This window comes from Carlito syrichta, unplaced genomic scaffold (assembly GCF_000164805.1).
Source record: "Carlito syrichta isolate Samal-C Ts95f unplaced genomic scaffold, Tarsius_syrichta-2.0.1 Scaffold65117, whole genome shotgun sequence".
In the NCBI taxonomy this organism is placed as follows: domain Eukaryota; kingdom Metazoa; phylum Chordata; class Mammalia; order Primates; family Tarsiidae; genus Carlito; species Carlito syrichta.
Window position 1 is genome coordinate 235,926 of NW_007009213.1, and position 15,535 is coordinate 251,460.

General features: G+C 37.0%; 1 protein-coding gene across 2 annotated transcripts in view; it reads right to left on the reverse strand.

The window, feature by feature from the left end:
• SORCS3 (sortilin related VPS10 domain containing receptor 3) overlaps positions 1-15,535 on the reverse strand; it is a 152,207-nt gene that overhangs the window by 51,749 nt on the left and 84,923 nt on the right. For both annotated transcript variants that reach the window (XM_021708864.1, XM_021708869.1), the window contains 2 exons: positions 5,915-6,032; positions 4,795-4,928 (listed from right to left, as the gene is read on the reverse strand). In XM_021708864.1, the coding sequence (XP_021564539.1) occupies positions 4,795-4,928; positions 5,915-6,032 (252 nt within the window). The remainder of the gene's footprint in view (positions 1-4,794; positions 4,929-5,914; positions 6,033-15,535) is intronic.

A 15,535-nucleotide genomic window follows, 5' to 3' on the forward strand; every position in this document is an offset into this window, starting at 1 on the left:
GGATTTCAGACACATCTGAATGTATGTGCTGTGGCATCCCTGAAATCTCTTCCCCTCTATCTTCTATATCATCCTGTGATAAATGTGCTCTGTGAATCTGGTACTATACTGGATATGGAAGGCAGTCACTTCTGACTCAAGACTCTGGAGTCAGAATGTTATCATCTTGAGTAAACTACTTAACCTCTCTGTGTGTTTATTTCTCTAAAGTGCCTATAATAACAGACTCTTCTTCAGGAGTTGGTTGAGAAGATTAAGTAAGATAATTCATTATCTAAAAAACTGGGTAAAACACCTGGTACATAGCTGATGTTCTGTAAAAGTTTTTGAATGAGAGAGTATTTGGATAAGTCAGAGAAAAGAACCATTGGATATAACCTCTGCTCTACCCCGGTATCTCACTGAACAAATGTATTTGGATCTCCCAAAGGGTTCTTCCTTCCCAAGAGCCCTCATATGTTCCCTCCTCTACCTACTAGTGTCTGACAACCTTAATTCTCACTGAGGATTTGTTCTTGGGCCTTCACCAGTGCCATGATGGAGCTTTCTGTAAAGTGACTCTCTAGTAAGCTTGAGGCTGGGAATTTATAAGGCTTTTCAGTTGAAACATCAATGTTTATGCAAAATTCATACTTATTACTGATACCTGCTCTGGTTAAAGTTGTGAAAGTCAATGTTTTTCTACAAATAAATGCTTCTGAAATCTATAAAACTTCTTCTTTTCTAGCAGAGGAGAAATACAGGTAGAAAATATCTTCCCTTTATGAATTCAGGTTGTACCCCTCAATTCTGCCAATGTGAAGACATTTAATTCATCCTCCCCAGTCTGATTAAACTAGGTTATACCCTCTCTCTGCTGTCTCTGAGACTTGAACTTTGTTTGGACCAATCAAATGAACATGTTCTGATCTGATCTGGCTTAGGAAAATACCTAAGTGGAATGTGCATAATAATTGCTTGCACTAACTGAGCTGGGCATTTCAGATTCCTTGGCTGATAATATTTTCAATGGAGGACCATTGAGAAAGGACAAGGCTATAAATCTGTTTCCATACACTGATTTCTAATATTATCATTAGGACAAGCAACTATCTTTTTTTAACCAGTAGCTATACTAATTGAAGTTGACTTAAAAACAGACAATTTCAAATAACCATACTTATTGTCTCCCCAAATCACTGTAAACAATCGAGAAATTTCAGAATCAAAACTATTTCTCCCATACTCAGAGTGGTTAAAAAAAAAAAGTACTTTTTAAGCCATGTGAATTTTTTGGTTATTGTTTCCAGATTATGACCAGTAGCCCATCATATAGCTTTGTCTGCTTGACTACCCTGCTTCAAGCTCAAGTGTCTCTTCTATCTTCCTTTTAATAAGAGGTGCCATTGGCTATAGAAATGCAAACATACATGTCTTACATATACAAACATTAAATAAACTCTCCTTGGAAGCCCTCTGCCTATTATTACAATTCTAGTACTAAGGGCAAAACTACTTCATTTGAAGTTGTTTTAGACTTACTCGTCATGAAACATTCTATGTTAAATTTCAACAGCAGTAAACCTAGGTCATTTGGGAATAAGTTTTAATTTTAGAATAACTAAATTTGGAAACCTTTTTTCCCCCTGAAACATAAAGTAAATCTAAAATAATAAAGACATGCTTAATTTCTTGAGAAATGACATGGTGTAAAGGAGAGAACATAGGATTTAGCTAGACCTGCACTTGAACCCCAGCTCTTTCTCTCCCACTTATGAAACGTTGGTCAAATAATTTATATTTAAGATGCTCATTTTCTTCTCATTAAAATGATAGGAATAAAGATCCTGACATTACAAAGTCTTGGATCCATGAGGTACCTTTACCAATGCAAGCATGAGAAACATAGAAAGTCTTGCAAAGGCTCCCCACTGACCATGCTTTATGCTTAGAGATGGATTCTGACAGTAGTTCCCAAAGAAGTGTTCAGAAATACTTCAAATAATGCCACCAGTACTGAGATAAATGGGTTACATCCAAAGATACTACTTTGAAGACAATGCTTATTTGGATATGTACACTCTAGTTTACTTTCTAAAAATACAGTGGGGATCATTTAACCTTAGGGTATAAGAATAACACAGCTACTATGTGTTGTATGCCTATGTTGTACATTATTAGGATAAATGCTAATGATATTGTACATATAAAATAATAAATAATATTGTACATATATAATGATAATTAACACACATCTATATTAATGATGTATGAGAATTCATTAATTCTTCCTTAGGAACCAGTGAAATACATGCTATATATTTGTATTTTGTAGCTGGAGAGGTGAAATCACAAAGATTAAGAAAATGTCCCAAGGTCAAAAGCTGTGAATAGCAGTACTGGAATTTTTGTCTAGAGCAGTAAATACTAATGAAATTACTGAAAATAAAATACTTATGTTACAATTCTTGTTTCTTTTCATTTGTGATGCCTCTCCACAATGAATGGTGGTCTATCATAGCTCAGAGAGACACAGGAGAATATACAGCATGATATATTCAAGGATACAGTGTACCTCAATGGAGTCAGTCTGCAGAACAACACAGGAAGCCTGAAATTCATATTCTAAAAATGCAGGTTGACATCAATATGTCACAAGTCATAATTATGAGTATCCTATTATATTCATTGCTATGACTATTTTGCTGGATTATGATTAATAACTGAAAATTATTTTGCCCAAGTGTGAAAATATTCTTTGTCCCCAAAGGCTCAAACTGCCACAGAAAGGACCCTGCTATTCAAATTTAAATTCCATTTAGTATATTCCATTTTAATGAAACTCACTGAAGCCAAACTTTCCAAGGCATGAGTACAAGGACAAAGAGCAGGTAGGGAGCAGTCATAGTCACTCTGCTGGTTTGCAGTTTATATTCCTAGTAAAAAGTAGGAAACAAAAGATAGCTTCCAGTACACATCAAGCTCAAAAAACCAGCTGGATGAAATAAAGATGAATGGAGTGGGGCTGTATTTCAGGGGCAGCAGCTCTATGTTCATTTGGACTGACTTTGGCTACTCAATACCAGAAAAACCCAAATCAGCTCTGCCATTGCTCTGTCCTTCCTGTGTTTATAGGCTGAAGTCTGAGCCCTTGGCTTTGTCTTTTAATCTGGGATGGGTTATGAAAATAGTCACATTGAACTTCAGCTTTCAACTGTGATGCAGAGGAAGGATTCATTCAGCCAGAATCAGAGTGTCAGGCACCCATTCTCAGAATTGGAGAGGTTTTTAGACCCTCCTAAAAGGACAACATTCAGAAACATGCCACAACTATTTATTAAATGTTAACTATGGGCCAGGCAATGAGGATGCAACAGTGAAGAATGTCTAAAACTCCTGCATTCATAGCACTTACATTCTACTGGGGAAAGACAGGTAGCAATAAAACAATCAAAAACATGATCATTTCATATGGTGATTAATACTAAGAAGACGATAAAACAGAGAAATGTGCTAGAGAATACCAGGGTGTAGTGAAATTAAGTGGTCTCAGAAGGCATTTCTGAGAAGCTGATATTTTTTGCTGAGGCATGAGTGATTCAAAGGTGCCAACCATGCTGATATTTGGAAGAAACTCTTGTACTTTCTGGGTCCTCTGCTAGGAATAAGCCTGAATTAATTAAGGTAGGGAAGATGGTAATGTGGCTGTAATACAATGAGTGAGGGAAAAACAGTAAGGAATTTAGACACAAAGGTAGCGCAGAACCAAATCACCCACACATTGGAGCAAGCCAAGGAAAGAAGATGGGACTATATTTTAAGGAAGAGAGGAAGACACTGGAGTATTGTAAGTATAGTAGTGATAAGTTCTGACTTGAATTTCAAAATGTCATTTTGGTTTCTGTGAGGGAAATGGATTTTAGGGTGACGGGAGGAAGTGGAAAGAGAGTTAGACTCTTGGAGTGATCCAGATAACCGTGGTGACGGGAAGGAATGCTTAGAGTCAGAATGTGTTTTGGAGGTAGAACTGCAAGGAACTTGCTAACTGTATGGATCTTACGGTGATGGAAAAGGAGAAGCCAAGCCCTCCTGTTATCTTGATTTCAGCAACTGAGTGGAAGGCTATGTGTTTTACTAAGGCTAGAAAAACTGAACCAAAGGCTGCATCCAACAGGGGGATTCAAGAAGACTTTTGCTTTGGCCATATTAAGTTTGATATCCCTGCAAGCAAATCAAGAGGAGATGGATGCTAAGTAAACAGACAGACACATATATGTCCAATCAAGAGAAAAGGAGGTCAGGGCTGAAAGTAAATATTTAGAAATTTGGGAGTCATTGACTATTGGTGAGATCTGAATATCAGTAAGTAAGATGTAAAGCTGTTCTTTGTCTTTGTCATTAGGAGAAAAAAAGGCAATGATGCTAAGAGACAGCTCACATGGAAAAGTATAATTTCAGTGAAAGTGTTTGGAGGTAACTATGCAAAACTGTAGCTCTCTAAGCTCTGTCAGTGCCCAACCCTAATCCTGCAACACTTTCTAACATGACTGCTTCATGCAGATGAGGAGAAGCACCCTTTGAGATGCTGCTCTGATAGAACGTGATTTTACCCTGTGAACATGCCTCTACCTGTCCTCATTTCAGAGGGGCAGACCTCCCCTCTGACCCAGTAACTGGGATGGTTAGGTCCACAGGCCAGTAGACTCACCTCCAACCTCTGAGTCATGCCTTCTGCTCCAAACTCCATATTCACTTCCACCCCATAAACAGGTAAACATCTGGTTGGAATTGGTAATGAAATGCCAAAGGACTCACCACTCGAAGTCCCAGTCAGCACAGACACAGGGTTCTGAGACCACTGACCCCGAGTGCTCTCGACCCAGGGCACACTGAGCTCCTGGTTTACGTTTCTTGAATATTTTCCTTTCTCCCATGACACAAGGCTCTCCCTTAAAGAGAAACTCCGTAGTGAGAGAGGCAGAAAAACAAAAAAGAGGTGAAATAAACCAGCTTCACAAGAAGAATTAGCCTTTTCATTCTCATTTAGTCACTCTATGTAGCAGTCTCATTCCCAGGAATGATACAGAGGTTTCAAGAATACAAATGTTGATCTTTTACTATCACACAAAAATAACATTAAAGGAGGCTGGCCCACTTCCATCCCTTCATCTACCCATACCAGTGATGTCTACATCACCCTGTTTCTTCTCCACCTCTATAGAGAATGCAAAGACTCCAGACATCCTCACAGACCACTAGGCAATTGTTCAAAGGTTTCAGTGGCAATTCTAGTGGAAAGGAGTCCACTTCTGGCACATTTTCCCCATCATTTTCACAGGAAAATTAAAGTTGGCCCAAAATGCTCCCTCTATGATACATGACAATGCCCAAGTCCTAATTTCCAGTCAAGGACAAAAAAGAGAAGTTGGTACAAATTACTAGAACCCAATGGTTCTGAAGAATGCAGAAGCCTGCCCATGTCTCATACTGCAATAAATATCCACAATTGCTAGGCTCCCCCAGCTCCCCCACACTTTCTTAGGGGCCCTGTTCCCAGTGTCCTGGGACTCTTACTTCAGGTTGGCCTGAGAAATGCTCTCACCTTCCACAGTGACAGATAATATGAGCAAATCATTGAAGAGCCTACTATCTGTCTAATGCTCATTTCTTCAGGGATAAAAACCAATTCCCAAAGTTATCATCATCACCTCTTCCCCAGGTAGTTCAGTGACCTTAATGAATAGATAGGTCCCAGGGTACAAAATAGTGCTTAAATATCATCAGACACGTTTGGACCTGTGTCCCATTCTTCCCCCTATGACCTCAGATGGGCTACTCCCTTCCTCTTCCAAATAGGAAGACTCAGATGAGACCAAACTGGGCTTGCAGTAGCTCCTCTTCCTAGAAGCTAGCATGCCCCCACCCTGGGGTGTACCTGATTGAGCAGGTGCCAGGTCTGATAGTCGTCCTTGGTGCAGCGCCGGCTGAAGATAGATTTGTAGTCCACTTTCACCAACTGCCATTCAGAGCGGAGGCTGAAGTGGCCAAAAACTCTAAGTGTTTAGGAAAGATATTGAAAAGACAAGTGGAAAAGGCCCCACAGTCAGTCATTAATGCCCAAAGACTGGGGAAGAGATAAAGATTCACTGCAGCCTGGACTTTAGCTGTTCTTCCAAAGTGAGTTCCTTGAGAGCCATTGAGGAGAAAATCCACTATCTGCACAACTCAGCCAAACAGTATGTCATTTATAGTGGGTTTAAAATCAACCAGTTTTTTTAATTGCAAAGGTAATATTGTGCATTACACACATATATTAGCGTTTAAAATATAGAAAGCACAGAGAAGAAAAATTCACCCAACAGCCTCAAATTCACCACCCAGAAAAAACAGCATTCATACTTAGATACACAGTCTCCCCATTTCTCCTTCATGTAAACACTGGCATTTTTTCTTCCTATGTCCACAACAGGGACTCAGTTTCCTCATCTGTAAAGTGAATTGTATGTATGTGTGTTGGGAGAAGGGAATGCATTAGCTACTCTAAAGTATGATACTGCCAATGGTAAAATCTAAATTTCTGTATTTTAGTTGAAATTCTCACTGCGTATTATGTGTACACCTATTCTCCCTTCTCCTTCCCTAAGAAATCACAGCAGTCTCATAAAAAGAACTCATATTTATGTATAGTAAAGAAGTACACCACCTGTGTGACTTAGATAATCAATACTGACCTTTTCAGAGCCCAGCAGTTGATAGCTCTATAAATATGAATGATCAATTGTTTCTAGAAAAATAGGCAAAAGAGACTGATCATCCATACTGCACTTGGGTGGCATGCCTTGCAATTATAATACAAGACATCTATCACAGTGATGCTAAAGCAGACCAATCATGCTGGGAACTGAAGTCTTTCAAGGAATTGGATGGCTTCCATTTCAGCAAGACTTAATCACACTACCAGGTCTGGATTCTCCCCTGCCCAGATACTGTTATAGTGACATATAAGAGACTGACTCTCTTCATGGAACATTTCTTCATGCTATCTGAAAGATGAGAATGCTTATGGGAAGGGTAGAGACACACAAAAATTGTGAAATGAAAAGAAAATTTAATTGTTTTAAATAAATTGCATAATTTTAAATGCACCCCAGGAAACAACTTTGAATGTTTAACTTTTATTTAACTGATAAAAGTTAAATAAAATTTTTTAGAGCTTTATCTGAAAGAAGATTGAAAAGATTTTAAGAGAGGGACTTACGGTCTCTCCTTCAGTAAAACTGAATAGGTTTTGCATGAATTTAAGCTCAGCAGTGGGTAGTAGAAACCCTGAGCCCTGCATATATGTCTAATACTGTGCAAAGTAGATTAAATGTAGCTGTTTCTCTCCTGCATTATCTTTGTTCTCTTGCATTCTTGCTAAATTCAGTGGTTTTCAAATCTAATACATTGATGCCAGGTTATCCACTAACGTGTTTCCATCTTTTAGGTATAAATTCATTTTATACAGAAGGTATACATCAATCCATTTTCAAACTTTAACAAAACATATGATCACTTCCTCTTTCCCAAGCTCCGAATGTGACCTTGTTGGAAAAAAAGGGTCTTTTCAGATGTAAGTAAGGTAAGGATCTTGAGATGAAATCGTCCTGGATTATGCAGGTAGGCCCTAAATTAAATGCCAAGTATCCTTATAAGAGACACAAAGAAGAGAACAAGAGGTGAGAAGAAAACTATGCTAAGACAGGAAAAAATTGAAGTTACGTAGCCACAAGGCAAAGAACCTCTTTTATCAAAAATTTCCACTTGTTTAACAAGAGGAGGGTAAAGCTGATAAGCTTACTAAAGAAAAAAAAAGTGAAAAAAGACCTTGACAAATGTCTTCTTACCTCTCTATCCAGCCTATCAAAATTTTACCATATTTGAATGTCACTTCCTCCAGTAAGTCTTCCTTGATTGGAGTATTCTGAGTAGCTAACCCAAACACTTCTGCCCACTCCAAATAGTTTACAGTTATTTCATGGATCACAAAATACATCATGTCAGATTAACCACATTCCTTTCTGTGAAAAGATTACTAGGCAGACAGAACAGGGAAATATAAAGCACATGATTTACCTGGATATCAGCAAGGCATTTGACAGGATCTGCCATAGCCATCTTGGAAAAAAAGATGAAAAAAATATGAGCCAGGTGCTAGTAAAATTATATGCCTGAACGGTACCTAATTAAGGCATTAAAATCAACCAGGAGGGAGGTGTGAGTAGTCAGCTGCAAGCTTTTGTTGTCTGTTTTTTCTTGTTCATCATTTTTATTAATGACTTGAAGACATGAAAATAATGGTTGTCAATGGAAATTGAATTTTCTGATGACACCAAGCTGGAAGAAACAGTCAATAAGCTCGATGGCAGAATCAGGACCCAATAATGTCTTGACAGACTGAAGAGATAGGCTGAATTTAATAAAATGTGACGTAACAGGAAAAAATGTCAGATCCTTACCCTGGGTAATTACATCAGTATTGGATAAAAGAAATAGGGCTTGGTGCATCTCAAGTTAAATAATAATAATAGCAGCTTAAGAGTTTTCATACACCATGTGATCAACATAAGCAAACATTTCAGAGAGACAAAATATTTAAGGTGACCTTGATGATTCTGCATTAACAGAATCACGTATATTATCTAGAGCAAAAAGGCAATATCCTGGTCTTTTTATATTAACCAGATCACCAAGGAAAATTGCTGGCTAGTTTTGGACATTTGTATTCAAGAAGGATACAGACTAAGTGTATCAATCTTCAGTACAAATTTGGGCCTTGGTGGTGGTGATGAAGTTTGAATCGCTTTAAATTTTAAATAAAGATGTGTTTATTAGCACATGTATTTATCTATAGTTAAATCACATACATCTTATTAGATTATTCAAAGGGGTTCACAGTTACCAGAGTTAAAGGACCATTGAAAAAGAGAGTTACTAAAGTGGTGTACTGGGTTGATAGCGGCCTCCAATAAGACATGATCACTTTCTCTTTCCCAGAAAACTGAATGTGACCTTATTGGGGGAAAAGGGTCCTTTCAGATGTAAGTAAGGTAAGGATCTTGAAGTGAAATCATCCTTGATTATTCAGGTAGACCCTAAATTCAACACAAGTATCCTTATAAGAGACACAAAGAGGAGGGAAAAGCAGTGAGAAGGCGGCTATGGAAAGATGGGCTAAAATTGAAGTTACACAGCCACAAGACAAAGAACACTTGAAACTACCAAAAGATGAAAAAAGCAAATAAAGAATTCTCTTCTAGGGCCCCAGAGGCAGTGCAACCCTGTTGACCTTTTGATCTTCAACTCTGGAATCCAAAACAATGAGAATAAATGTTTATTTCTTAAAGCCACCCAATTTGTGGTAATTTGTTACAACAGCCACTGGAAACTAGTATCAAAGGCAGAAGGACACAAGGTCACTTTTCATCCATCCATCCATATAAAAAGTGGTATAAGAATTACGTCTGGTTAACCTGGACATGATTTAGAAAAGGCAAAGGAGAGAAGAGCAACAGCTGAACATTCTAGCATAGTCTCTTGAGTATAAAAAAATAACCAAAAAGTGTGAAAGTTTACAAAATATGAGAGAACTTTTAAACAAAGTGGCCCACAGCTTCAAGGGTCTCAAGAGTTAGTAAGCATAGAACTTCAAGTTCAGGTTTGAGCATGCCCCAGGGATAATAGCAGAATGCAAGCATCAACCAGATGCACAGCCTAACTGACCCTGAGTCTCTAAAGATGTCCATGCTGTTGGTCCTTTTAGATATCCATTTCTGATCTCAAAGTGCTCATTTCAGAACTGAACACAGGAGTAGGTGTTCAGGCAGGACTTATGGACTAGTTCAGATTCTCCTCTTTTACAATTCTGGTAGGCACATTCCATTATTCTACATGTGTTTTTGGTTTTTTTTCATTTTATTTTATTTTCAAGATGTGTGGTACAGTTCAAGATTAGGTATACAAGACATCATCGTACAGGTAATTTTTGAGACCCCCCTTTGGTCCCCACTTTGCCTGATTTGAGATCAGGTACCCTTATTGATGTTATATACCCTTCACCCCTGCCCCTCGCCCCCAGCAGTTTCCGGCTATTGCCAATTACTTTCTTATAGTATTAGTTCAGGGTCCGCTTATGAGTAAGAACACTTAATAGGTTTCTTTCCCAGATTTCCTTACATTGTGTTTTCCAATCTTCCCCAAACTGTAAGTTGATACCAATATTTTCACCCAAAAGTGTACTAGTCTGCTTTCCCATAAGGTCACTTTCATAGGCCAGATGCAAAATTTTAATAATTTAAACACTGTTAGAATCATGAGCTTTATTCATTTTCTCAGTGGGCCCCAACTAAGATCAGTGGGTAAAACCCCTTAGCAATTTTCAGACATTAACATACTTTCCATCTTTCTATCCATTTTCAATTCTGAGAAAACCAAAGTTTATTGTAGGTACAAGTGACTGAGACACATGGCCTCTCTTTTGCATAGCTCTGGCTTACCTCATTCTGTTTAATAAAATATTCATTCATTGCTCCTCTGATTAGAGCTTATGGAAGCTGAAGAAATGACAGAAACATAGCAAAATAAGCAGAAGATAAAAATAAAATAAGACTAATGAATATTCAAGTATTTATCTTCTGTTTGCATAAATACTGGTGGAACAGATGTTAAAACTGTATGTAAAACAGATGTGAAAAACAACATCTATGGAAGTAAAATCTCAACAGAGAAATTAGTGACCATCATCATAAACAATGTCCATCACTTTGGGATGATAAGTACCAAGAGGGTCTACTTGGTCCTAAATTGGAAAAAGAGAAAGCCTAGATAGCTTCTAAATAATAATGATACTTTAAAAGTCAAGTTCCCAGATAAAAGCTTCTCATTTGCTGGAAAGTACTCCTTTAAAGTTAGGCAGCTCATCCCAACAAAGTAGTTGCAGCACACTTCTCATACTTGTAGTATGAGAAATATTTATTTTTGGGGAGAAATAAATGATATCAACTGGAGACAAAAACCCAAGAGATGGTTACAGTAGAGGAACAAGGCACAAATCATCTTTAAAAGGATAATATTATCTTCAAATCAAGTGCCACTTCTTTCAGAAAGTCCTCTGTGATTCTTCTAGCAACACTGAGCTCTCTTTCTTCAGAAGCTCAAATGGTCCTGTTATATCTAGAACAGAGGTTCTCCAATGCCTACACCAGAATCACCCAGAGGACTTAATACAGATCATATCTCCTCCAGGATTTCTTATGAATACATTTGGAGCACCTAAGTATTTGCATTTGCAATAGGTCCCAGGTGTTGGCCCCAGGATCATACCTTGAGAACCATTGCTGTAGACCACCTATTCAGAATTTCTTAATTTTCTTGTATCTTTGGTCAAACTTTTGTCAACCAATTAGAAAGTTCCTTAAGGCTTGGGATACTTGTATCCATTGTATCTTACAGAATCTATCAACAGAAGTTATTTTACAAAGAATAGCTAATTGATCATTGAGTACCAAGGGAAGAAACAAGGCAATTCTAAAGGGTGAGGTTTTATTATCAGGTCTTTGGCAAAGAAAAACTAATTTCTAGCATGGCCAAATACACTGTTATTAACAGTCCCACTTCTTTGCAATTACCATGATAAACTATGTTGATCACCTTCTTCAAAAATGCATTCCTAGTCACCCTCTCCTTTTTAAAAAAATTCAAAGTATATTTTTACCAATACAACGTCAACAAAACCTCACCATTTGACATAAAGTGGGTGAAAATCTTGAAAATCCTGATAGACAGCAAATGCTTATTACCATCATCATCATTCTTATTGCTAGAACCTCCACAGACTCACCCAATAAATTTCTTTCCCATCAAGGAATTTCAATAGGCTTGGTTCAAACCCATTTTCTAAAGAACACACTTACCTCAAATACAGGGGGTTTCCTTGTGTTTTTTTTTAAACCTCTTCCTTCTGAGCACTGCAGAAAGTGAACACTTCATACATAAATAGAGATGACTACCTGGAAACAAGTAGGCTACCCTTTGGTTTCCTGAGGAGGTTTCTCCCAACCACAAGAACAAAATTAATGAATTTTCTACACCATTTCTCACTATATGGATTTTCAGAAAAAAATTGATTAAAATTTATTACTTCTGATTTTTTTTTTCTTATTACTGTTACCTTGCCACCTGGGATTTTAATCATGAAATTTTTTTGCCAATACTCAAGATTAACTTTCTTTTTGGACTCTACAAACTAAAAAAGTCAACTATTTCTTGAAAAAAAAAAAACAACAACTCCTCTGGTGTCAAATGTTTACACTGCTAACATGATTCTGGTTACAGATGGTCTTCCCGTGTTCTTATATTGTTGTTAATATGTAAGGTAGCCTAGGCACAGTGGCAAGAATACTAAGCAGAAAAATAGAAAACTTGGCTTTTTATAAACTGAGTTTGCCACAAAATTAACTAGGTGACCTTGAGCAAATCATCTTATATCTCAAGGTTTCAACTTCTTTATAAAAGATGACTTTTAATCAGTGACATATCCTCAAAGAATGGAATGCAGAAATAGTCTAGATGGACGATGGCTCTATCAAGGCAATTTTCAAGAGTTCATTTTCTTTTAATCCCCATGTCTACCTCCATGAATACAAGCTATCTATCTCCTGGTGACCCTATACATGAAGGATTTATCTATTACAGTCATTCATCATTGTCTCCACTAGCACTTCTTTTATATAACAGATGCTCAATAAATAGTTCTGGATTGATTAATGACAGGATTAATCTAATAGAAACATTCACTGCTTTCAAAATTGGAATAATAGCTTCATTTGCCCCTATTTCTGGGTCAAGGAACATGGCTGTATACTTTGAGGTTTATAAGGACAAAAAACAATCTCACACAAAAAAACAGCAGCAAATTCTCTGTCCTTGTCATTTTGGACTGTACTAGGATTTCCACAAACAAATATGATTTTCCAGGATCCTAAATAACATACCTTCTTTAATCCACCATTCAGACTTGAACAAGTTTTTCAGGAAGGGGGGTAATTAATTTGAGGGAGGGAGGTGATTCACAAAAATAAAAGACTTCATTAGAATTCTACACACAAAGAAGGTTAGCTACTTGTTAATTAAATTATTTCAAAGGGGATCTCAATAAATAATTGCTATAATTTAGGTGGAAAGGATGCCACACTAAACATAATTAGAGAAGGAAGTTCTGTAAAGATGTTTGTCTCTTCATAGGGGGAGTAGCTCTGACTCTTCCCTGTACAGTCATCTATCCTTCTTCCAGCACCCAATTATACCAACTTTTGTGCATAGTTATGAAAACTGAGAGAAGTTTCAAGAAGAGAGTGGTTGATCACAATTCTTCAAGAAAGAATGAAAATTTGTTCCTAGGAAGCTACTAGAAATGCCAAAGGGAACAAACAGGGAGTTAGATTAAGTGTACTTAAATGTAGACTGAATTCTGAGAGAATCTTTGATTGAACTCAACTAGAATAATATTATTTTGTCATCAGCTCTCAACAAGGACATCCCCCTTTCCCTTTCTCAATGATTCCAGCACCTGCATCTTGAGCATTTACTCACCAAGTGTTACCACTTTTATCAGCCTGGATAGTAACATCTTCAGAACAATGCCAAAGCAGACTCTATCAGGTCTTTCCTTTCTTCTTTTATTGCCTGAACTAAATTGTCAGTCATCAGGCCAGAAACCTCTGCATCAGCAGAAAAAAGTCCTCAACTTGCTTTTCCTCTGTGTGAGACAGCTTCCCTATACCTTGTCTTGTCCAGTTATTATTCATTCAGTAAGTCTAAGGTCAAATAATAGGCAGTACTTTTTTGGGTGCAGAGATAAAGAGGAAGAGGAAAGTTTTTTCAATCTAAATATTTCATAGTGACCACTTTTATTTCCTCTTTAAGAAAGAAAACAGACCAGGCACGGTGGTTCAAGCCTGTGATCCCAGCACTTTCAGAGGCGGAGGCAAGAAGATTGCCTGAGCACAAGGGTTCAAAACCACACTGGGCAACTTGGTGAAATCTCGTCTCTACAATAAATCAAAAAATGAGCCAGGCATGGTGGTGCATGCCTGAGGTTCCAGCTACCTGAACGGCTGAGGCAGAAGGATCACCTGAGCTGAAGCAGGTTGAGGCTGCAGTGGCCGTGAGCATCCCACTACACTCTAGCCTGGGCAACAGAGTGAGATTCTGACTCAAAAAAGCAACGACAACAACAACAAAATATCATAAATAACTCATGGTTTTGTTTCCAAACATATGAAGTTTTCTTTTTTCTTTCTTTTTAAAGGCATACAAATTTATCAATGTGCATATGGGCATGGGAGTCATATAAAATTTTTAAAACTCTGAGGATTTTTTATTCTTTAATTATTTTCTTTACCATTATTTATTTTAAATTTCTTATTTAATGGAAATGTTTAGAGAGAGTGTAGTTTTGATGATATCAGCTCATTGGAAGTAGTCTAGACTTTGTGTGTGGCCCACTGTATGTATGGTCAATTTAAAAAACTGTATTAAATGTTTGCTTAAAAAGAATATGTATTCCCCATTTGTTGAATGGAGGGTTCTATGACTGCTTGGTCTACTGGTTTCTAAGTGAGGTTTACGAAAATATTTTCCTAAGATTGCAAATATGCTATTTCTCCTTGTGTTTTTTTAAGTTTTTGTATTATAGAATCACAAAGCTATACAGGTTTTGAGATCATTCTCAAAATGATAGATTATTACTTTTAGTTTTAATTCAAATGCTAACTTTTCTTTTATGTCCTCCATAATCTTTTCTTCTTCTTGCCTCTTTTCCTTCCTAGGAAGAAAGTAGAATCTCTGTCCTTTGAATTTCTGTACCATTCTATCTGCATTTTGGGTATGCCCCATGGAAATTCTGGTATGTATCAAAATTTATAGAATATGTATATAATTATCTTACTCTCTTACTAGATTTTAATCTCTTGAAATTTTGCAATTCACATAAATTGTGCCTTATACATCATAAATGTTTGTCATATTTTTATTGTCTGAGAGGCAATAGAATGAAGTGGTTAAGCACAAAGGTGTTCATATCAGACTGGCCCAGATGAGGGCCCCAGTCCTGGACCTAAGGAGAGTTCCTTACACGTATGAGACTTTGTTTCTTAATGTGCAAAATGAGGATAATAACAGCATCTATCTCAGTTCTGAGGTTAAAGTATGTTGTATTTTATAGTGTTTAGTATAAATTAACAAATTAATCATTTAAAACAATTATTAAATAGTTATATAACAGTACTTAATTGTGATTTTTTTTATGTTGTTTGATAGATGGCTAAGGATTTGTGGGAAGATGTGTCTTATATATCACCTTTATTCCCACTACAACACTTTGCAAACAGTAGGTACTCAGAAGGAGTCAATCAACAACAATAATAATACTAGTATTATTAAGAATTATTGAGACTGCATTGAGAACTTATATGTATTACATTACTGAGAATATATTGGACATTTAGGGTATGCTAAC